Source organism: Oncorhynchus nerka, linkage group LG27 (genome assembly GCF_034236695.1).
Source record: "Oncorhynchus nerka isolate Pitt River linkage group LG27, Oner_Uvic_2.0, whole genome shotgun sequence".
Taxonomy (NCBI): domain Eukaryota; kingdom Metazoa; phylum Chordata; class Actinopteri; order Salmoniformes; family Salmonidae; genus Oncorhynchus; species Oncorhynchus nerka.
In genome coordinates, this window is record NC_088422.1 from 41,697,128 (window position 1) to 41,722,983 (window position 25,856).

The 25,856-nt window shown below is 42.7% G+C and overlaps 1 protein-coding gene across 2 annotated transcripts in view; it reads right to left on the minus strand.

Annotated features, from left to right (window-relative positions):
• Positions 1 to 25,856, minus strand: part of zmat4a (zinc finger, matrin-type 4a) — a 149,694-nt gene that overhangs the window by 66,613 nt on the left and 57,225 nt on the right. For both annotated transcript variants that reach the window (XM_029638237.2, XM_065011686.1), the window contains exon 3: positions 12,750 to 12,839. In XM_029638237.2, coding sequence (XP_029494097.1) covers positions 12,750 to 12,839 — 90 coding nt within the window. The remainder of the gene's footprint in view (positions 1 to 12,749; positions 12,840 to 25,856) is intronic.

Consider the following 25,856-nt stretch of genomic DNA (forward strand, 5'->3'; position numbering starts at 1 on the left):
GCTACAGATATCACATCCAACCCTCACTGGGTTACAGATCTCAGAAGTCAGTATCAACAGCCTTCTGGAGAAGTCTGTCTCCAGCTCTCTCTCTCTGTCCTTAGCCAGCCTGGTCCCGTCATGTAGACTACCCTTTAGCCAGCTCTTCCTATCGTTGTCGCCATACATGTTTGGCAGCAAAATGAATGAACACAGCGAGAAGTTGGCTAAAGCACAAACAAACTGGACCACCAGGCTAATGCGGCACATGAAAATGGAGATCAAACAGACGTTTGACACAACCACTAAGAGCTAACCATTCGTACATGAGGTTCTGTTGACTTCTAGCCCACCTATAAGAAAACTAAGCAGTTTCACATCAAAACAGCCTGGCTGTAGGAAACTGGGACATCTAAGGGTGACATGAAAACAGCATAGGCAAGAGCACTAAGCAAAGACACTTTGAATGTCACTCACTCAGTCATTTGTATTAGAGGTCGACCGATTATGATTTTTCAACGCCGATACCGATTATTGGAGGCCCAAAAAAAAGCCGATACCGATTAATCGGACGATTCTTTTTATTTATTTGTAATAATGACAATTACAACAATACTGAATGAACACTTATTTTAACTTAATATAATACATCAATAAAATCAATTTAGCCTCAAATAAATAATGAAACATGTTCAATTTGGTGTTGGAGAAGAAAGTAAAAGTGCAATATGTGCCATGTAAGAAAGCTAACGTTTAAGTTCCTTGCTCAGAACATGAGAACATATGAAAGCTGGTGGTTCCTTTTAACATGAGTCATCAATATTCCCAGGTAAGAAGTTTTAGGTTGTAGTTATTATAAGAATTATAGCACTATTTCTCTCTATACCATTTGTATTTCATTAACCTTTGAATATTGGATGATCTTATAGGCACTTTAGTATTGCCAGTGTAACAGTATAGCTTCCGTCCCTCTCCTCGCTCCTACCTGAGCTCAAACCAGGAACACAACGACAACAGCCACCCTCGAAGCAGCATTACCCATGCAGAGCAAGGGGAATAACTACTCCAAGTCTCAGAGGGAGTGACATTTGAAACGCTATTAACTCGCACCCCGCTAACTAGCTAGCCATTTCACATCGGTTACACCAGCCTAATCTCTGGAGTTGATAGGCTTGAAGTCATAAACAGCGCTGTGCTTGCAAAGAGCTGCTGGAGAAACGCACGAAAGTGCTGTTTGAATGAATGCTTACGAGCCTGCTGCTGCCTACCACCGCTCAGTCAGACTGCTCTATCCAATCATAGACTTAGTTATAACATAATAACACACAGAAATATGAGCCTTAGGTCATTAATATGGTCGAATCCGGAAACTATCATCTCGAAAACAAGACGTTTATTCTTTCAGTGAAATACGGAACCGTTCCGTGTTTCATCTAACGGGTGGCATCCATAAGTCTAAATATTCCTGTTACATTGCACAGCCTTCAATGTTATGTCATAATTACGTAAAATTCTGGCAAATTAGGCGGCCCAAACTGTTGCATATACACTGACTCTGCGTGCAATGAACGCAAGAGAAGTGACACAATTTCTCCTGGTTAATATTGCCTGCTAACCTGGATTTCTTTTAGCTAAATATGCAGGTTTAAAAATATGTACTTCTGTGTATTGATTTTAAGAAAGGCATTGATGTTTATGTTTAGGTACACATTGGAGCAACGATACACACCGCATCGATTTTATGCAACGCAGGACACACTAGATAAACTAGTAATATCATCAACCATGTGTAGTTAACTAGTGATTGATTGTTTTTTATAAGATAAGTTTAATGCTAGCTAGCAACCTTGGCTTTGACTGCATTCGCGTAACAGGCAGGCTCCTCGTGGAGTGCAATGTAATCAGGTGGTTAGAGCGTTGGACTAGTTAGCTGTAAGGTTGCAAGATTGAATCCCCCGAGCTGGCAAGGTAAAAATCTGTCGTTCTGCCCCTGAACGAGGCAGTTAACCCACCGTTCCTAGGCCTTCATTGAAAATAAGAATGTGTTCTTAACTGACTTGCTTAGTTAAATAAAGATTAAATAAAGGTGTAAAAATATATACAGTGCCTTGCGAAAGTATTCGGCCCCCTTGAACTTTGCGACCTTTTGCCACATTTCAGGCTTCAAACATAAAGATATAAAACTGTATTTTTTTGTGAAGAATCAACAACAAGTGGGACACAATCATGAAGTGGAACGACATTTATTGGATATTTAAAACTTTTTTAACAAATCAAAAACTGAAAAATTGGGCGTGCAAAATTATTCAGCCCCTTTACTTTCAGTGCAGCAAACTCTCTCCAGAAGTTCAGTGAGGATCTCTGAATGATCCAATGTTGACCTAAATGACTAATGATGATAAATACAATCCACCTGTGTGTAATCAAGTCTCCGTATAAATGCACCTGCACTGTGATAGTCTCAGAGGTCCGTTAAAAGCGCAGAGAGCATCACGAAGAACAAGGAACACACCAGGCAGGTCCGAGATACTGTTGTGAAGAAGTTTAAAGCCGGATTTGGATACAAAAAGATTTCCCAAGCTTTAAACATCCCAAGGAGCACTGTGCAAGCGATAATATTGAAATGTAAGGAGTATCAGACCACTGCAAATCTACCAAGAACTGGCCGTCCTTCTAAACTTTCAGCTCATACAAGGAGAAGACTGATCAGAGATGCAGCCAAGAGGCCCATGATCACTCTGGATGAACTGCAGAGATCTACAGCTGAGGTGGGAGACTCTGTCCATAGGACAACAATCAGTCGTATATTGCACAAATCTGGCCTTTATGGAAGAGTGGCAAGAAGAAAGCCATTTCTTAAAGATATCCATAAAAAGTGTTGTTTAAAGTTTGCCACAAGCCACCTGGGAGACACACCAAACATGTGGAAGAAGGTGCTCTGGCCAGATGAAACCAAAATTGAACTTTTTGGCAACAATGCAAAACGTTATGTTTGGCGTAAAAGCAACACCCTGAACACACCATCCCCACTGTCAAACATGGTGGTGGCAGCATCATGGTTTGGGCCTGCTTTTCTTCAGCAGGGACAGGGAAGTTGGTTCAAATTGATGGGAAGATGGATGGAGCCAAATACAGGACCATTCTGGAAGAAAACCTGATGGAGTCTGCAAAAGACCTGAGACTGGGACGGAGATTTGTCTTCCAACAAGACAATGACCCAAAACATAAAGCAAAATCTACAATGGAATGGTTCAAAAATAATCATATCCAGGTGTTAGAATGGCCAAGTCAAAGTCCAGACCTGAATCCAATCGAGAATCTGTGGAAAGAACTGAAAACTGCTGTTCACAAATGCTCTCCATCCAACCTCACTGAGCTCGAGCTGTTTTGCAAGGAGGAATGGGGAAAAATTCAGTCTCTCGATGTGCAAAACTGATAGAGACATACCCCAAGCGACTTACAGCTGTAATCGCAGCAAAAGGTGGCGCTACAAAGTATTAACTTAAGGGGCCTGAATAATTTTGCACGCCCAATTTTTCAGTTTTTGATTTGTTAAAAAAGTTTGAAATATCCAATAAATGTCGTTCCACTTCATGATTGTGTCCCACTTGTTGTTGATTATTCACAAAAAAATACAGTTTTATATCTTTATGTTTGAAGCCTGAAATGTGGCAAAAGGTCGCAAAGTTCAAGGGGGCCGAATACTTTCGCAAGGCACTGTATATATATATATATATTTTTTTTTAATCGGCCAAATTGGTGTCCAAAAATCCAGATTTCCGATTGTTATGAAAACTTGAAATCGGCCCTAATTAATCGGCCATTCCGATTAATCGGCCGACCTCTAATTTGTATCTCTGTCACTCACTCAGTCATTTGTATTTCAACCATGCTTCCTCTCTGTCATGACAGTTAAGATTTGTTTAGAGAAAGCATCTAAGGATATTGGGGATGGTGTTATGGGCTTTTTGTGATCACTATCCCTCTCTTGTAGAGCGGAGGGACCTTTATAGCCTCTCTCTATAGCATCACCATCCCATCCTGTCTTCTGAAGCCAAGCCAAACCACAGATTAAGAGATGTGCAATCTGTTGGATATTGCTGAAGAAGAAGTCAAGGCAACCAAGCATAAGACTGCAGTCACTTCTTGTTCAAGTCAAGGCAGTTCACTACAGTACACCTATGCCATCTCCAATCAGCAGCCTGTGTTTGGTGGTTCTCCGCTCTGCTCCTCCCCTGCCCGCACGCCCATGTAAGGAAGGAAGAACTCACAGGCCCAATCATATGGAAATAGACAGTCATCAACTGACACACGACACACATAGCTAGCCACTGGCATTGCATTGGCGTTAAGCATTATTTTGGAGACCTACACATCAAACTAAAGTATTTTTTGCCAAAACAAGTCATTAATTGAGGCAAAAACCAGGTACAACTAAACCTGAAAGCAATGTCTGTCCGTATTTCTTCTCTTAAAGCTGCAATATGTAACTTTTTGGGCAAACAGAGCAAATTCACATAGAAATGTGAGTTTTAGATCTGTCATTCTCATTGAAAGCAAGTCTAGGATGTGCTCTGTTTCTATGGTTCCCATTCTTAAGTTTCAAACAGCTGAAAATACAATTATTTGGGTAATTGAAAATATATTTCACAACAGTTTAGATGGTACAAATATTCTCTACTCTATAAATTGCATGTTTTGTTACATAAACTGAAATTAGGCAAACTGTTCTAATTTTAGCAACCAGGAAATGGAGGAACGATTTTTGCATATTGCACCTTTAACAGCTAGCCCCTAGAGATAATTAAGTACAAATAGGACATAAGAACTTATTCAAGTTCATGAAAAACAGGCAGATGCTCACAGAGGTGCTTAAAAAAGCATTTCAATAAAGCATTTGTTGACTTGATGGTAATAAATCTAAGCTTAATATTTTACAAACAGGGAGACCAAAATTATATAATACAACCTCATCATTTGAATAAATGTAGCTAATATATTTATGAATTGCAATAAAGTTTGTTTATGAGAAGCAAAGTAGTCTGAGATTTGTCTTGAGTAAACATGAAGAGGTGTCCCTGGAGATGCCAACCTCTGTACAAACCAGCAGAAGCCAACATGTGTAGACGTCAGCCCTAGGCATTTTCCCACTCCCCGGTCTCATTGCTCTATCTCGCTCTCTTTCTTTCTGTCTCTCTCTCTCGGTCTCTGTCCCTGTCTCTCTCTCTACCTGTCTCCATCTTTCTCTCTCCCCGTCTCTGTCTCAATCTCTATCTCTGCCTCTCTCTCTCTGTCGCTTTCTCCGTCTCTCTCTTGCTGACTGCTACTGGGCGTCCTCAACAAGGATTCTCAGCAGGCAGAGGAGCCCCAGACACCTGTGGAACCTGTGTCTCCTCCTATCTGTTTGTAGTAGGATGACTCCTGTCTCCGAACTGGGAGCTTCACACAAGAACAAGCAGCGGGAGTACAAAGTAATAATGCAACATGAAATCAGAATGACTGTTGTCTCAATGGGGGTCCACAAACAACATGGTGCTATGATCCAATTAAACTAATACTGAGCAACTACCAATTTAGATCGGTGTCCCTAAACCGGGATGGTTGTTGCTCAATATGCGATAATGTGACTAGAAAACGCTGTTTACAACAGCCAACTTTCCTGGGACATAGACATGTCTTATATGGTCAGAAAGCTTAAATGCTTGTTAATCTCACTGCAGTATCCAATTTACAGTAGCTATTACAGTAAAAATTCCATGCTATTGTTTGAGGATAGTGCACAACAACAAAACACTTTTATCACGGCAACTGGCTTGATATACAGTTGGGGCTCCTGAATGGGGCAGCGGTCTAAGGCACTGCGTCAGTGCTAGAGGCATCACTAAAAGCTCTGGTTCAAATCCAGGCTGTATCACAACCAGCTGCGATTGGGAGTCCCATAGGGTGGCGCACAATTGGCCCAGCGTCGTCCGTGTTTGGCCAGTGTAGGCCGCCATTGTAAATAAGAATTTGTTCTTTACTAGTTAAATACATTTTCAATAAAAAAGAGAGTTGCAAAGAAAAAACATATCTCAGGCTGGCCAATAAAAGGAAAAGATTAAGATAGGCAAAAGAACACAGACACTGGACAGAGGAACTCTGCCTAGCAGACCAGCATCCCAGAGTCACCTGTTGACGTTGAGACTGGTGTTTTGCGGGTACTACTTAATGAAGCTGCAGTTGAGGACTTGTGAGGCGTCTGTTTCTCAAACTAGACACTCTAATATACTTGTCCTCTTGCTCAGTTGTGCACCAGGGCCTCCCACTCCTCTTTCTATTCTGGTTAGAGACAGTTTGCGCTGTTCAGTGAAGGGAGTAGTACACAGCGTTGTGCGATATCTTCAGTTTCTTGGCAATTTCTTGCATTGTATAGCCTTAATTTCTCAGAACAAGAATAGACTGACGAGTTTCAGAAGAAAGTGCTTTGTTTCTGGCCATTTTGAGCCTGTAATCAAACCCACAAATGCTGATGTCCAGATACTCAACTAGTCTAAAGAAGGCCAGTTGTATTGCTTCTTTAATAAGAACAACAGTTTTCAGCTATGCTAACATAATTGCAAAAGCGTTTTCTAATGATCAATTAGCCTTTAAAAATGATCAACTTGGATTAGCTAACACAACAGGCCATTGGAACACAGGAGTGATGGTTGCTGATAATAGGCCTCTGTACGTCTATGTAGATATTCCAGATATCAGCCATTTCCAGCTACAATAGTCATTTCCAACATTAACAATGTCTAGACTGTACTTCGGATCAATTTGATGTTATTTTAATGGACAAATGGCCCGGCCATCTAGATGTGTCTTTTCTGTAGGGAAGCTAATGATCCATCATGTATGACATTCCTGGGAGTGTGTAAACTAAAAAAAATATTACCATAGCATTTTTGTATGTTCTCTACAATTACGTACTTGAAAATTGACCAATTCGACACATTCGGGCAAACTCCTGGCAGACTTGATGCAAAATGTTGTGGAGTGAGGTAATTCTGAAACGTTTCACACACACCGCTGCCAACTTGTTGACAAAATCTCAATTACACCTCAGCTCCTATATTAATGTAGGGCCTTTCTCTTGCATTTCAAATATGAAAAAGAAAATGTATGTTTTTTTGTTTGTATTATCTTTTACCAGATCTAATGTGTTATATTCTCCTACATTAATTTCACATTTCTACCATCTTCAAAGTGTTTCTTTTCAAGTGGTATCAAGAATATGCATACCCTTGCTTCACATCCTCAGCTACAGGCAGTTAGATTTGGGAATGACATTTTAGGTGGAAATTTTAAAAAAGGGTCCGATCCATAAGATTAAGTAGCGTTCTTTTCTCACAAACAAAACCAATATCAATAACAATAACTCCAGCATGCAAAATATTGAAATGTAATGTCGCTAAACTGCATTAATAGGCACAACTACACCGTAGATCACGTCAAACTCATTCCAGGGAGAGCCGAGTGTCTGCGGGTTCTCTCCTCCCTTGTACTTGATCATTAATTAGCGATTGGTTGACTGGTTGTCTAGGTCTTAACTGAAAGGAAAAAACTAAAACACGCAGACATTCTGTCCTCCATAGAATGAGTTTGACACCTCTGCCGTAGGGGGATATGTTCAGCCGTCAAAATAAATTGTTTTCAACCCATGGAAGACAGGTAATAGTGAATATGTTGACAAAGAGACGTGGGTCGTGGGATTAATTTTGATGCAACATTCATTGTCCGTTCCACCTCCGCGAGAGCAGGTTACCACGGTGAACGTACTGTGTGTGGTCAGATTAGCCAGCCACAGTTGTCAGCTGCGATCAGCTCAGCCAGGTCTAGACACAGGCCGCACTCTAGACACAGGCCGCACTGACTGGCCAGACACCACCACCACGCAGCCTCTCTGCCAACCCCCATGAGCTCTCTCTCTCTACCTCCCTCGCTTTCTGCCAACCCTTCAGGGGCTCTCTGTCCCTCTGTCCCTCTCTCTCTCTCCTGTGTATTTTCAGATGTCGCCACCTTGAAGCCATGCAACAGCCACGGCCCAGTCACATCCAATCTGTGTTTCAGATATTATACATTCCCTAATCAAGGAAATGTGTCCTTTTGGAAAGTACTGGAAAGGTCAGGCTACCAACAATATTAAACACATTTTTTCTTTGCCAAAGAATACTGAAAACATCACAACTCACACCTGCTGTTACAGTCAATAGAGAATGACAGTGGATAGTGTGAGTGCATATGATGAGCATTGAGGGATAACATGATGGTAACCATAGCCTTAGGCAAGGTGATAAAATGCACAGAATGGGAGAACTTTTCTGCCAACTTATAATGAGATCAGCCCCTGGGATGGGTTCTGTGTGGAGTAGTAGAGGAGCTGAAGACTGAAAACTGTAATACCACAGAGAGTTACTGAGCAGATGCACTGGAGAGAGAGAGAGAGAGAGAGAGAGAGAGAGAGAGAGAGAGAGAGAGAGAGAGAGAGAGAGAGATACTACTGTACACAGGTTATTTTTGAGTTCTCTTGCTCTCTGGGATACTTCAATCTCTCCCACCGCTGAAACCGAATCCCTCTCCTCTCCTCCCCTGGAACTATATCCTGCTACGGCCCATGAAGGGTTGATTTAAACACCACTAATTAAATAGGAGTGAGGCTCTGAGGAGATATTCAATCAGCCCAAAAGTCTTCCCCTGTCTCTAATTGCATCCTCTTTAATGGCTTCTGCATTGAGTTACAGGACCAGGAGTTAAGGAGGAGATTTTAACTGTCCTTCGGGGGCCATGTATCTATTAGTAACCAATGCCGCTAGGCTGATCCAGTACAAAACAGATGGATATGGCCATGGCAGTCTTCTCTTTCTCTCTTGTGATTTGCTGCCGTTTATTGTCTGTGACTGGATTGGCTGCAGACTGAGCATGTCAGCTTGTTAGAGCAGTGTAGTAAACAGGCTGTTATGGGCTTGCATCCCAATTGGCACCCTATTCAGGCCCATGGGGGTCTTGTCAAAAAGTAGTGCACTAGGGAATATGGTGCCATTCGGGATCTATCCATAGTGTCTGTGGACAGGACACCAGTTGAGGTTGAGTGAAACGGATTGCTGTTTAGGAGACAATGCAAACTAACAGACTAATGACGCTGACTAATTGGAAATAGGTTGCCATTTGGAACCCAGCCTGAGTATTTACAATCACTATATCATTGTCACTAAGCAACCAGATATGGAGTGGCATTGGCTTGTGACTCAAACTACAGATAATGAGTCTCGGAGATGGAGCTTCAATCAGTTTCTCTCAGCCTTGAACATCCCACGACAGAGCGAGTTTTGTAATGTCTGATAACGCCACAGCCTACTGATATCATCATAATCCTGTCAAAAACAGATGAGACAAATAATTGAATGCTCTTTCATTTTGTGGAGAAGAGATCATTTGGGTGAAAAGCAAAGGAGCTTTGACAGCAAATGAGACGGGAATACATGCACATTTCATACAGTATGTTACTACCTGGGGGAAAAGGTGTGAGCAGTTGCTTAGCAATTGAAAGACGAAGAGAGTGAATTAAGGAATGCTAAGATTGTTTTTGTAAAAGAGTTCTTCATTGTTGTCATTTACTTTCTCAGAAAGGATGCGGTGTGTGAGCAGTCATGCTCACTTATTGGTTCAGGGAGTGCATAGATAATGGATTTTATTAAACCGCTCATTTAGCCGAGGTTGAAGATGATGGAAAGCCTAAAAAATGGGAATGGCATTAGTAGGTTTGGGGAGGAGACTAGAAGGGCATGTTGCCACTGTGGTCCGTTCACCCCACCTACTCTTTCCAACAAGGTGCCCTTCTTTTGACCAGGGACCATCCATTTGGGACACAGCCCAATACATTACTCACTGATAAAGCACTTCCCATCGACGTAAACACATCTCTCCCTCATGGATCTGATTTCGTTCAAGTGATTATACGATTAACCATATATTATACATTTCAGACAATACATTACAAACCCAGCCCAAAGCCCAGCTTGAACTAAACTGGATGACACAGACCAGCAACCTCTCTTCCCATGAAATTATCTATAATCGGTGGACCAGTGCAGTTTTTCTGGTCTGGTGTGTTGCTCAGTACCATGGACACTGAGCATGAGAACACAACAGAAAACAACCGCTGTTGGGAAGTGACCAATGATATAGCTTTCCCTGCTAACACAGAGAGTACAGAGAATACACTTACTCTAGAGGACGGCGACCCATAATAGACAACAGTATTGGAGCTTTGATCTTAAAGCAGATGAAAAGGTCAAATAGGGCCTTAGAGAAAATAAATAATTGCCTCAGCTACCTCCAGCAGCCTATTCCCTAGTTGCCATTTTTTGGAAGCTGTTTATTTTTTGCTGTCTGTTCATGTAGGGAAATGAATAAATACTAATCCCCCTATCGAGGACTGCATGCACGCTGCAGTGGGTAATACAGTAATACATTTTACTGGTCTGGCAGTTGTATTTTCAAATATAACTCGGGTGTTATGATATTTATGTGAACGCGTAGTCATCAATGAGAGCTGGCCATGTGAGAAATCCAAGGGCAACGTTATTGCTATTTTTCACAGAATATAGGACATGTTTTTACCTTGAGCATTGGAGCTGGACCATCAAGGAAGGCATCTCAACTAGTTGAATTTCCATGTAAATGGTCAATAAAGTTATTGTATCGTAAAGTATAGTGTCATAGCTATATAGGACTCAAAGTCAAAGTGGGATAACTAATAGAACGTCTGCCATCAAGTTACAATGCCACGTTGGCATTGGTATAAAGGGTCGGGAGACAGACGCAGGAATGCGTAATAGGTTTTTACATTTCTTTACCCAAATTAGAGCGTGCCGTGTACAGGCACGGGGATGAAGACCAAACAAACACGTATACAGAACACAGGGTTGAGACCCCAAATAAGAGCGAGGAGTACCTCAAATAAATACACAATCGCACAATGATTATCACACGGGATGAGACCCATAATCATCTGCACAATACACGTGGCACGAAAGCCAAAACAACACAGCACAGGTACTCACACGACCAACGGACATTGGAACAATAATCGACAGGACAATGGTGAACAAAGGGCACACTTATACAATAACTGATCAAATGGGAATAGGGACCAGGTGTGTGTAATGACAGTTTCGGAGGGATCGGTGACATACAATTACAAATGGTTTCAAAAAGCATCTGTAAGGAATGGTAGTGATCACTCTCTGTGAACATGGAAAACACATGAAACCAACAACACAATGTCCAGATCAAACAATCCCCCTAGCGGTTTCTAATTTAGCCTCTAAACCCAGGTTTGCAGGCTGGCTTCTGTACAGTGTCTTCCTGTGATGAGGACTAATCAACAGCTCTGAGGTAAGAGGGGGATAAGAGAGGAGCAGGGCAGGCAGAGTGAGAGGAGGAAGATAGAGAGAGGGGGGGAAGACAGGGAGAGAGAAAGAGGGCGCAAGAGAGAGGAGGAGGTGAGACAGACAGAGCGACGGAGGGAGAGAAGGGGTGAGAGAGGGTCCCGTGTGGCTCACTTGGTAAAGCATGGCACATGCAACGGCAGGGTTGTGGGTTCAATTGCCAAGGGGGAATGTATGCACTCATTGCTGTAAATTGCTGTGGATAAGAGTATCTGCTAAATGACACAAATGTAGAGAGAGGAGGGATATAGAGCTCTCTCCCCAGACAAGACCTTATCAGATCCAGAGGAGGAGATCTTCTTTACTGATAGCTGGGACTAATCACAGCTGAGACCTGAGTCTGAGGCTACTCTCCTGACTGATCTACTCACTCTAACTGAGAGACGCAATATGGCTCTGTTCCTCACTGATCTACACAATCCCAATCTGACACTACGGCAACGGTTCTACTTTCACTGCCACTGTCTCCCCACAACACCAATGAATCTCAACTTCAAAAGCCAAGCATACACACATTGATATGATAATATTATAGAAACCCTTTTCTCACAAAAGAAGGATGTAACTGTGAATGTGCGGAACGCTGATAAAACACAAATGCTGCAGGTTTTTATCCAAATGCAAAACAGAATGCCCACCTGCAAATAGCTTTACGACTGTTTGTCTCGGTCTCTTCTTCTTTGCTCAGTGATTCAGCATAGATAGAAGCATAGATGCTAGCTAGCACAAACCCACACAACCACCACCCATTTCCCCTGTACTTTCTCTCAGGCAAGAAGGAAGAGCATCAGCACACGCCACAACACGTATTGACCGGGGGCTGACAGCAGAACATAATTGCAACTGTCAAAAATGGCATGTACTCTGATTTACATGGGAGAGGTGATGTACCTCCCTTTCTCTCAATGTGCTCTTTTCACTTGACGGAAAGCTACTCTGCTTCCTCTGGCATCCTGGACCTGCGGCTTTCAGTTCATTTTTCACTTCCACCACGTTGGTTCAGTTCAGCCAACCAGACATGTGTTGCTACTTATATATTCCCTATTCTGACAGGAGGCAAGAGGGTCAACACATAGTGGTAGGAATCAATAACAGGAGGGTCCATTAAGAGCAAAAGTTGACAACTCCTGTGACTGTGAGTGAGTGCAGCCAGAGATGAGACAAGATGAGTTTGTATCTATAGGGCCATGCCATTTGCAAAAACGTTGCACACCAAAAAAATCCTACGGTACCATTGTAGAAGTGTGAACACATACAGTGAGATGTATCATTCACAGTAGTAGTGGCTGCTGTACTCACATTGTCTGTTCTGAGTTTCTTTGCTGGGCAGCCTCCATCCACGGGATGTAGCATGTAATACAGCCGCACTTTATTGGCATGTTTCCGACTCTAGAAGGAAAAAAGGGGGAGAAAAGACTAATATTAGAAACACCATGAAAATACCAATATTTAATATTTTTCTTTATCCCCCCCCCCCAAAGGTTTATATTGTGGAATGAATTGCACATGTACATTCTGATACATTTTCGAATTATTGTTATGCCATTGAACGTCTCCCAGAGTGCCATATTGGGCATGTGGGAAGTGAATGGTGAGATCGCATTATGAAAAAAATGATACTGCAGACGGCTGCTTCTTGTCTGACACTGGGGCTGTGTCCCAAAGGGCACATAGTGCACTAATTTTGACGAGACTGGTAAAAACAAATGGTGCCATTTGGGACGCAGCCCCTTTCAAACACTAGATCAAATTAATAATTACTGCAGCTTCCATTAAAGGTGCAAGAGGCCCTCATCACATCACTAACTCATCTATCCCTCGGCTTGGAAAGCAGACAGACAGACAGAGCTGCTTTTGGGCTGGGGTAGAGATGGAGGGATAGAAGGAGGACAAAAGAGAGTTAGGACAAGAGGGAGCTGCCAGCTCTTAAAAATGAAATAAGGGGTCAAAGATGGGGGTGAGGAGCACCAGTGAAGTGTTCAAAACCATTCATTTCATCTCGAAAAGAGAGGAATAGATTTACGAGGCGTGGTGCCAATGGACGAGCACTCATGCAGTGCGACAGACAGACAGACAGACAGACAGACAGACAGACAGACAGACAGACAGACAGACAGACAGACAGACAGACAGACAGACAGACAGACAGCTCCCAGGTTGTCCTCACAGAGACACAGGCAACATCCCAAATTGCATCCTATTCCCTATGTAGTGCAATACTTTCGACCAGGGCCCAAGGCTCTAGTCCACAGTTGTGCAATATAGGGATTAGGGTGCCATTCGGGACTGAGTCACAGACCCATATTGTCAGCTCAGATGGGGGAGATTGATTCCAAGAAATCTATTTGTCTTTTCTGCCTTTCTTATTTCTGCCTGGGCTGTGGCACCATGAGCGTATTGCACTGTGAAAAGGGCTCTAGCTGAGAAAGAAATTATCTGGTATTATATTAGTGGCAGGGGGAAGTTTAGTGCGGCTCAAACAGACAACAATAAGGAATGAAACAATCATGCAGGAGCTCTCAATCATCCAAACTCTCAGTAAGTGTGCTCTCAAAGCATTCCTTGGATAGTCTTTTTATTTATATTATGAGGGTGACACCAGGGGAATTGCTAAAGAGCGGCGGCAGGTAGCCTAGTGGTTAGAGCGCTGGGCCAGTAAGGTAAAAATCAGTCATTCTGCCCCTGAACAAGGCAGTTAACCAACTGTTCCCCGGTAGCCCGTCATTGTAAATAAGCATTTGTTTCTAACTGACTTGCATAGTTAAATAAAAAAATACATTCAACAGCTAAATGCATCAGGTGCACATTAAGAATGTTACAAATAATCCACTCGCGTCAATTTTATTCAAAAGCCAATCGAATATCAATAGAACATTCAGGTAACTTGCACCGTCCCACCTGCCACAGCAAACACTGCCCGTTTTTCAATTACAGCAGCTACTGTGGGTCTCTCTACTCTGGAACACATTGTGTACATCTATAGTGTATTGCCAGGAAACCCCATAAATCTCAACAACTTCAAACATAGACTCTGACCTGTCCAATGAGCCAGACGTCTTAAAGAATTCCACAGTTACCAAAGCACCCTCGCAATGTTACCAAAGATGGTTGAGTATTAAGATAGGTAGAAACGGCTTCTTCAATCGAAATCCCTGATCACGCTCGTAGGCGATGTCATTGCGACGTTAGCTAGCTAAACTCATGCGGAGGAACACGGCATCAGGTCTAATGGACGTGTCGCGCGAACTGCACATATGCAGGCCATCAAAACAAAAGGCACTTGTTTTTGACGAAAATGAAAATTTCAGTAAAAGAAAATATCATGTTTACGATTATTGTCAATCTCATAGCACATGATGTTGGGGCTTGGTGTTGAAATTATAATCCAGTGACTCAGTTAGTTCTCTTTCAAAGGAGAGATGTGGCAGAGCTTTACAATACCAAAGTAGAGTGCATTCAACTGAATACATGCATTTTCTGTACAATATTTACTGCCCTATTCACACATTTAAAAAATTTGATAACATGGACCATCACACTATTGAATTTGATATTTTAGGGCCATGGGCATATCTGAAACAAATCTGTAAAAATGATATGATGAAGCTTTTGAATCTGGCCTTAGAAATAACACAAATATATGTCAAATCAGGTAATGCCAAATGTAAGTCTGCTTTCAAGTGATTGAAATGCATTATGCAGGCATTGGAAAATTCAGGAAAGCAGAAAGAAAATCATCAGGCAATCATTTTGTTTTTCATCTTTCTTAGAACAGAATACTTGTTCCTGAGAGTCTTAGCTAAGCTTGGGATAAGTCTAGTCTACACCTGTTGTTTTTCGAATCATGTGACAAATTCAATTTGATTTGATTTAAATTGAGAAGCTCAATTCATTTCCCCAGTCATTCTATGCAGAAGTCCCATATATGTTCCTGGGAGACTTAGCTTTCATTTGTGGGGTCATAATAGCTAATAGCCTAAACCGTTCACACCCAAGAGACAAATTCACAGGAAGAAAACAAACGGTCAATGTTGTCTTTATTGATAACTTTGACACTTTTTGTAAAGAAAAAATATTCTACAAAGGAGATGGAATTCACCCAAACTATCTTGGGGCTTATCCATTGCAAGGCCATTTTAAGGCTGCTCTGAGAGACTGACTGGTATAGAACCTGCACTCTACCCGGCTTATCCCAACCACCATCACACATCAAACTGTTTCTGATGTTAAATACTCTAGTCAAGTCAAGGAAATCTGCATTATCCCCGTCTTAATTTCAATAGTATTTAAACAGCCACAGAGTAGATGCAGCCGCAGGCCCATCAGGGCAAGCTTTGATAACTTTAATTTATATTCCTATGAAATCTCCTGACTTACTTAAATGATCAAGTTTATAATGACCTGGTTAGGGTAAATATGGACACCCCTGCTGTTTTTATATCTTATAAAGGGCTGGGTTTGTTACATTTAAATGTGCGAAGTATTGACGTCAAAGATGGACTTTATCGATATGTGGATGCATGACACAAACACAGACATTTTTGTTTTATCAGAGACTTGATTAAATGATTCGATCATGGATAAGGACATTGACATTGCTAATTACAACATTTTTAGATGTAACGGGCAGAGAAAAGGGGGCGATGTACAGTACCAGTCAAAAGTTTGGACAAAACTACTCAGTCAAGGGTTTTTCCTTATTTTTAATATGTCCTACATTGTAGAATAATTGTGAAGACATCAAACTATGAAATAACACATATGGAATCATGCATATAGTAACCAAAAAAGTGTCATACAAATGAAAATACATTTTATATTTGAGATTCTTCAAAGTAGCCACCCTTTACCTTGATGACACTCTTGGCATTCTCTCAACCAGCTTTAGGAGAAAGGCTAGGGATTTTTATATTGATAAATGTGTTTGTATTGTTTGATTATTTATGGTGTATATAATATTTGCTATTTATTACATTTTTTGTTTTAAATTGTGTATAATTTTATCTTCTGTATTGTTCCCAGGGCACATTTGCAAATGAGACCTTGGTCTCAATGTGTTTTTCCCTGGTTAAAAAAAAAAGAGTCAAACAGCCTGCCCGCCCATTCCGAGGTGTCCACAAGGTCCTAAAGCACACCAAAGCCATGTTTTTACAGCCTATAATTTCACAATTCTTCGAGAATCAAAAGGTTCGGGGCTGGAACAAAAACATTCAGGGCTGCAGCTCCAGAAGCCCACCATTAATGACACAGATAGGTGCCACTCTCCTATGTTGAATCCATCTGAGTTTCTCTGCTCTGAGGCAATACACACACTGTGCTGCTGGCAATGTGAACGTCTACTAACTACAGCATTGGAACACAGCCTACATACAACCAACCCAATGGCAAGAGAGGACCTAAAGGCACTGAAAAAACCAACACCCCTAGGGAACCTGAAAGACCTCAGTGTGTCAGTTGGTTTATTATGTCTGTATCCCAAATGGTACCCTACTTACTATTTAGTGCACCGCTATTAGTGCACGACTAGTAGACAGTATATAATACTACACCACTAGTAGTGCACTTCATAGGGAAAGGGGTGCCATTTGGGACACAAACCTTAACTGGGGATAGGAGCCTGTGGAAACTTAGAAGAAAGTAGTACAGTTGTGAAGGATGCGTGAGAAGCAACCAACCACCAGTGTAAGAGAGTAACATCTGCTCATGGAGAATCATCTCCACTACTGATGGCATTGGTGATGATATCTCCATGGGGAGTCTAAAATGCCAAAGGCCATGCAGAGGTACTGTATCTCCTTGGCAGTTCTGTATTGTATATAGGATAGTGGTATATAAGGTATGACCAATAGGATAGTAGTATATGCTGTATGACCTATAGAGTAGTAGTATATACTGTATGGCCAATAGGAAAGCGGTATATACTGTATGACCAATAGGATAGTAGTAAATACTGTATGACCAATAGAGCTTGCCTTACTTTCCTCTCAATTGCAAGCATCCTCTGCTACTGATATAAATAAACTGGCAGTGTCACATCTGCTTCCACGCCCTCTAGTGCTCATCCTGTGCCTCCTTGACCTGCCACCACTCCCCCAGTGCACTCTCCCTCTCTCTGTGTGTGTGTGATTGTGTGGGCGGAGACAGGTGTGCTGGAGTCAGAGCAGATCCCCACTAGCTGCAAACTGTTCCATAATCAAGAGAAATACTCAGTCCTGTCACTTCCACGCTGCCAGATCGTAATCTCCGCTTAGTCAGTCCATGTTTCTAGCCGTTTGTTCCTGTTGTCCTGTTGTGCCTATTTTCCCTTGCCTGGTGCTGTTTCCCTCTCCGCTACAGTTCTGCCCACTCTGACTCTGGTACCTGTCTCCAGTACAACTTCTCGCCAGTCCTGCTACTCTGTCCTGGATTCCCCACTCTACGCTCCCTTGGATTCCCCTCTGGACCTGCTTACCCTGTCCCAACACCTCTCGCTCCAGCCTCAGCCTCCGCACCTGGTTTCCGGTAACCTGCCCGGGCTCAATTCCCCCCCTCTGCTCTTGGGTTCACCTGTTCCACTCCGTGTGACAGGCAGTAGCAGGAAGGAAGTCTCTGGTGCCTTTGTTTTTACAAAGCTGGCACTAAATGCACGGTTGACAAAATCAGGACGGAGGAAAAATCCATATTGCATTACCACCACATCAGTGAGCTGATCAGAGAAGCTCTATGATCTCTGTGCCCTGGGGGAGGAGGGGGAGAGGGGGAGAGACCTCTGGATTTAATCTACTCCCTGCCCAATGGCCCCTCGGCAGATTCTCCAGCCGTGCCACCCTCTGGTCCGGTCCTTATGTCTGGCCCACTATAGGCAGGCTCTGTCCCAAATGGTATATAGTGCACTACTTGGGCTCTGGTCAAGAGTTGTCCACTATATAGGGAATAGGCTGACAGTTAGGATGCAGACACAAAGACAAGGGGGCAAGACTTCTCAAGAAAAGAGGAGGAAAATAAAACAGTATCATGATGCTAAAGGATAGTTGTGTTTCTGTTGATGTCCATCGTGTCTGGAGTGTTTAGAGTAGAGGTAAACTATGCATTTCCTTTGCCTTCTCTTTATCAATTGTAGAAATGTGTTAAAACCAATTGAGAAAATGTAAATCAAACTAAATGAATTTTCAAACTGTTTGCGCAGGTTGACGTTTATTGGGATAAGTCTTGTCCTGGATGCAGGACTGAGCGATTTCTGCTAGACTGGCCAGCTGCAAAGTCAAAATTGGCTATATTGTAAAAATGTATGAAAACCAAAATTAGCTTTTGATCTTAAATTAAGGTTCGGCATTAGAGCTAGCAGTGTGGTTAAGGTTTGATTTAAGGTTAGGGTTAAGTTTAAAATCATATTTTATGACTTTTTGGCTGTGCCAGCAAGTGACCTCTCTGCAAAGCTACCTCCAGAACAAGATTCATAAAAAAAACACTAACCTGCACTGTTTGCATGACTGACCTATATTGTGCTACAAGTCAATACTGCTTGATCCCTCACAGACAGAATGTGACCTGTTAGCAACATCTGCAGTCATCATAATGAACTGCTTGCTAATATGACTGTTAGTGTTACGTAACATCATGTCGTGGCAGACTGGTCGACCTACCTCTTGGGAACTAATTGGAGCCATTAAAATGAGCCAACCCTTAAGTACGTTCTGATTTGGACTGGACAAGTTGGCCTGCTGGGTAATGGAGCAGGCTAGCAGCCCTTGAGGAGGGCTCATTACGTAAAGAAGTCAGTCAGACAAACCAGGCCTGACACAGATTAGGTCAGGTAAACTCCAGAGAGAGACACTCTAGGATGGGGGAGGGGGAAGGGGGAAGGGGGAAGGGGCTGAGTGGCTGTCACTGGGCTTTTGGTGTTCTTCAAATCAAATCAAATCACATTTTAATTGTCACATACATGTGTTCAGCAGATCTTATTGCTGGTGAAGCGAAATTCATGTGTTTCTAGCTCCAACAGCGCAGTAATATCTAACAATTCACAACAATACACACAATACACACAACCTAAAAATAAAATAATGTAATTAAGAAATATATAAATATTAGGATGAGCACTGTCGGAGTGGCATAGACTAAAATACAATCGAATAGAATTCAGTATATACACAGGAGGTGAGTAAGCAAAAATATGTAAACATCAGAGTGACTAGTGTTCCACTATTAAAGTGGCCAGTGATTTCAACTCTATGAATAATGGGCAGAAGCCTCTAAGGTGCAGGGTTATGTAACCGGGTGGGAGTTGCCTAGTGATGGCTATTTAACAGTCTGATGGCCTTGAGATAGAAGCTGTTTTTCAGTCTCTCGGTTCCAGCTTTGATGCACCTGTACTGACCTCGCCTTCTGGATGATAGCGGGGTGAACAGGCAGTGGCTCGGGTGGTTATTGTCTTTGATGATCTTTTTGGCCTTCCTGTGACATCGGGTGCTGTAGGTGTCCTGGAGGGCAGGTAGTTTGTCCCCGGTGATGCATTGGGCAGACCGCACCACCACCCCCAGTTGCCGTACCAGGCGGTGATACAGCCGGCAGGATGCTCTCAATTGTGCATCTGTAAAAGTGTGTGAGGGTTGTAAGGTGCCAAGCCAAATTTCTTCAGCCTCCACCACACTGTCTGTGCGTGAGGCCCATTTCAGATTGTCAGTGATGTGTATACCAAGGAACTTGAAGCTTTCCACCTGCTCCACTGCGCTCCCATCGATGTGGATAGAGGTGTGCTCCCTCTGTTGTTTCCTGAAATCCACGATCAGCTCCTTTGTTTTGTCGACATTGAGTGAGAGGATATTTTCCTGGCACCACACTCCCAGGGCCCTCCTCTCGGTAGGCTGTCTCGTAATTGTGGGTAATCAGACCTACTACTGTTGTGTCGTCTGCAAACTTGGTGATTGAGTTGGAGGCCACGCAGTCATGGGTGAAAAGGGAGTACAGGACGGGGCTGAGCACACACCCTTGTGGGGCCCGTGTGTTCAGGATCAGAGAAGTGGAGGTGTTGTTTCCTAACTTCACCACCTGGGGGCGGCCCGTCAGGAAGTCCAGGACCCAGTTGCACAGGGTGTCATTCAGACCCAGGGCCCCAAGCTTAATGATGAGCTTGGAAGGTACTATGGTGTTGAATGCTGAGCTATAGTCAATGAACAGCAGTCTGACTTACAGTTGAAGTCGGAAGTTTGCATACACTTAGGTTGGCGTCATTAAGACTCGTTTTCAACCACACATTTCTTATAAACAAACTGTAGTTTTGGCAAGTCGGTTAGGACACCTACTTCATGCATGACTCAAGTCATTTTTCCAACAATTGTTTACAGACAGATTATTTCACTTATAATTCACTGTATCACAATTCCAGTGGGTCAGAAGTTTACATACACTAAGTTGATTATGCCTTTAAACAGCTTGGAAAATTCCAGAAAATTATGTCATTGCTTTAGAAGCTTCCGATAGGCTAATTGACATAATTTGAGTCAATTGGAGGTGTACCTGTGGATGTATTTCAAGGTCTACCTTCAAACTCAGTGCCTCTTTGCTTGACATCATGGGGAAATCAAAGGAAAACCTCAGAAAAGTGGTGCACTTCACAAAATAGATGGCATCATTAGAAGGACAATTCTGTAGATATATTGAAGCAACATCTCAAGACATCAGTCAGAAAGTTAAAGCTTCTTTGCAAATGGGTCTCCCAAATGGACAATGACCCCAAGCATACTTCCAAAGTTGTGGCAAAATGGCTTAAAGACAACAAAGTCAAGGTATTGGAGTGGCCATCACAAAGCCCTGACCTCAATCCCACAGAAAATTTGTGGGCAGAAATGAAAAAGCGTGTGCCAGCAAGGAGGCCTACAAACCTGACTCAGTTACACCAGCTCTGTCAGGAGGAATGGGCCAAAATTCACCCAATATATTGTGGGAAAAGTTTAAAAAGTTAAACTATTTAAAGGCAATGCTACCAAATACTAATTGAGTGTATGTAAACTTCTGAACCCACTGGGAATGTGATGAACGAAATACATGCTGAAATAAATCATTCTCTCTACTATTATTCTGACATTTCACATTCTTAAAATGGTGATCCTAACTGACCCAAGACATGTAATTTTTACTAGGATTAAATGTCAGGAATTGTTAAAAACTGAGTTTAAACGTATTTGGCAGAGGGGTATGTAAACTTCCGACTTCAACTGTAGGTATTCCTCTAGTCCAGATGGGATAGGGCAGTGTGCAGTGAGATTGTCTGTGGATCTATTGGGGCGGTAAGCAAATTGAAGTGGGTCTAGGGTGGCAGGTAAGGTAGAGGTGATATGATCCTTAACTAGCCTCTCAAATCACATCATGATGACAGAAGTGAGGGCTACGGGGCGATAGTCTATTAGTTCAGTTACATTTGCTTTCTTGGGTACAGGAACCATGCTGGACATCTTGAAGCAAGTGGGGGCAGCAGACTGATATAGGGAGAGATTGAATATGTCTGTAAACACTCCAGCCAGCTGGTCTGCACATGCTCTGAGGTTTTGGCTAGGGATGCTGTCTGGGCCAGCAGCCTTGCTAGAGTTAACATGCTTAAATGTCTTACTCACGTTGGAGAAGGAGAGCCCACAGTCCTTGGTAGCGAGCCGCGTCGGTGGCACTGTGTTATCCTGAAAGTGGGTGAAGATGGTGTTCAGCTTGTCTGGAAGCAGGACGTCAGTGTCTGCGACGTTGCTGGTTTTCCCTTTGTAGTCCGTGATTGTCTGTAGACCCTGCCACATACGTCTCAAGGTCTGAGCCATTTATTTGCGACTCCACTTTGTCTCTGTACTGACGTTTTGCTTGTTTGATAACTACACTGTTTGTATTTGGCCATATTCCCAGTTCACGCTTTCAATTTTGCACGAATGCTGCCATCTATCCACGGTTTCTAGTTAGGGTAGGTTTTAATAGTCACAGTGGGTACAACGTCTTGTATACACTACACTGAAAAACTCAGTCACCATATCCGTGTATTTGTCGACATTATTATCGGAGGCTACCTGGGAACATATCCCAATCCGCATAATCAAAACAATCTTGAAGCATGGATTTCGATTGGTCAGACCAGCGTTGAATAGTCCTTAGCACGGGTACTTCCTGTTTGAGCTTCTGCCTATAGGAAAGGAGGAGCAAAATGGAGCAATTATCAGATTTGCCGAAGGGAGCATATAGTTTAATCTGTGGCCTTGTAGGGATCCCGGAAGCTGGAGTAGTAGTGGTCGAGTGTTTTAGCAGTGGGCATACTACAGTCAATGTGTTCATAGAACTTCGGTAGCGTTTTCCTTACATTTTCTTTGATAAAATACCAGCTACAATAAATGGCATTTGATTGTAAGGTATTCTAGGTTGAGTGAACAAAAGGACTTGCGTTTCTGTATGTTTTCACAATCACACCAGTGGTGGTTAATCATGAAACATACACCCCGCCTTTTTTCTTCCCAGAGAGATCTTTATTCCTGTCTGCGCGATATACTGAAAACCCATCGGGCTATATGGACAAAGACAATATATCCCGAGAGAGCCATGTTTCCATGAAACAGAGTATGTTACAATCCCTGATGTCTCTCTGCAAGGAGATTCTCACCCTGAGCTCGTTACTTTATTATCCAGAGATTGAACATGAGCGAGTAATATACTCGGAAGCGGCGGATGGTGTGAGCGCCTCCTGAGTCAGACTAGAAGTCCACTTCGAATACCTCTTCTCCACCGGCGGCGTCTTGGAGCAGCCTCTTGGATAAGTTCAATTGCCCTGGGGTTGCGAACAAAGGATACAATTCGGGAAAGTTGCTGGTGAGTTTCCGCCGCTCTGATATCCAAAAGCTATTTCCGGCTGTATGTAATAACACAAAAAACATTCTGAGCTAATAATGTAAGAAATAACACACAGAAAGACGAAATACTGCGGAGTTGCTTAGTTGCAAGAAGCAGAGCTGCCATGTCTGTCTGCGTCATCTTTGGTGTTTAATGCAACTGTATGATGCAACTGTGTCTGGTTTACAGTGACCGAACGACTAACATCCTTGACTGTATTTAGCATCTAGTTTAATCTGTACCCTATTGATTACCATTAACTGGGTGTTTCAGGACATATCATAGATCACTGCATGGAAACACATCACCATTCACATTGCAAATTGTGTTTAAGTACAGAGAAACATGCAGTTTTCCTCAGCTCTACCTTCTTACTGTTCCTACCAAGAAGGACACCTTTTTGGAATGTTAACGACCTCCTACCAACATTCCTACCACCATGTAATTTCTACATCTATGCTATCCCGTCCTCCCCGTTCAGTTTTGTCTCGTGGTGAATAATATCTGCACTTAGAACCCAATCAGCTACAAGAGACTGTGGTGAAGTGCTGCTCACTTCATGTGTTTTCTACACATAGCTGTGGGCAATGGATTATTCAGACACCATATAAGCCCAGCTGTTTCCTGAATGGATGAATGCAGCGCTTATCAGGGCTGTGTTCCAAATGGCACCCTACTCCCTATGTTGTGCACTACTTTTGTGCAGGGCCCACATGGCTCTGGTCTAAAATACTGCACTATATAGGGAATAGGGTGCCATTTGGGACACAGAGAACAGAAAAAGCATGCCGTCAGTGCACTCCGTCAGTGAATGCCGTCAGGCTGCGTACAGTTAAATGGGAAACAGTGGAGGACTAATTGATGTGACTGTATATGTGAGCACCCATGCTGGGTTCCATTTGGAGGAGCTGAGAAGTTGCTATACCCACCAGCACAACCTGCAGTGTTCCCCTATTAGTGTTCTGAATGTTCTTTTTGTCAACCTAACACCTCTCTCTCTCCAGTTCACATCCAATTTCTGTCTGTGTCAGTTTGTAGTCATCATATTTACTATCTAACATTCAAATTCTATATTTTCTTGCTTGGCTTTACATTCATAACAGTAACCACAGAACTTCACTGAAGCACATGTTGAATTAGAGCCAATTCGTTTTTTTGAAAAATATATTGACAGAGTTGTTTTCATCTTTCCAATTCATCAAAATATTTTCCTGATTTGGACCCCAGATACCTATCCTATCTGTTGGTTTGGACCCCAGATACCTATCCTATCTGTTGGTTTGGACCCCATATACCTATCCTATCTGTTGATTTGGACCCCAGATACCTATCCTATCTGTTGATTTGGACCCCAGATACCTATCCTATCTGTTGATTTGGACCCCAGATACCTATCCTATCTGTTGATTTGGACCCCATATCCCTATCCTATCTGTTGATTTGGACCCCAGATCCCTATCCTATCTGTTGATTTGGACCCCAGATACCTATCCTATCTGTTGATTTGGACCCCAGATACCTATCCTATCTGTTGATTTGAACCCCAGATACCTATCCTATCTGTTGATTTGGACCCCAGATACCTATCCTATCTGTTGATTTGGACCCCAGATACCTACCTATCCTATCTGTTGATTTGGACCCCAGATACCTATCCTATCTGTTGATTTGGACCCCAGATACCTATCCTATCTGTTGATTTGAACCCCAGATACCTATCCTATCTGTTGATTTGGACCCCAGATACCTATCCTATCTGTTGATTTGGACCCCAGATACCTATCCTATCTGTTGATTTGGACCCCAGATACCTATCCTATCTTTTGATTTGGACCCCAGATACCTATCCTATCTGTTGATTTGAACCCCAGATACCTATCCTATCTGTTGATTTGGACCCCAGATACCTATCCTATCTGTTGATTTGGACCCCAGATACCTATCCTATCTGTTGATTTGAACCCCAGATATCTATCCTATCTGTTGATTTGGACCCCAGATACCTATCCTATCTGTTGATTTGGACCCCAGATACCTATCCTATCTGTTGATTTGGACCCCAGATACCTATCCTATCTGTTGATTTGGACCCCAGATACCTATCCTATCTGTTGATTTGGACCCCAGATACCTATCCTATCTGTTGATTTGGACCCCAGATACCTATCCTATCTGTTGATTTGGACCCCAGATACCTATCCTATCTGTTGATTTGAAGTCCTCCTCACATAATCTGTCTTTTACAGTTCAAACATATCCAGACTCCGACAGCATGGCGGCTGCTGTGTGGTCTTTCATATGAAATCCAGAGCAATTTTGCAGGAGGGAGGGCTCCCTTTAGATCAGTCAACAATGGGGGAGGCAGCACGCCCCTAGACACTTGACAGTATGTTGTCACGAAACTAGGCCAGACAGACAAGAATATCAAATATTCAACTCCCATCAAAAAACACACGGAACAAACGTGGTGGAAAGTACCTGCCATGACCAAAACCCACTGACATAAAAGGCCATGGCTTCTATCCAACAAAACATTACACATTAGAAATAAGATAAACCTTCCCCTTGGCTGTC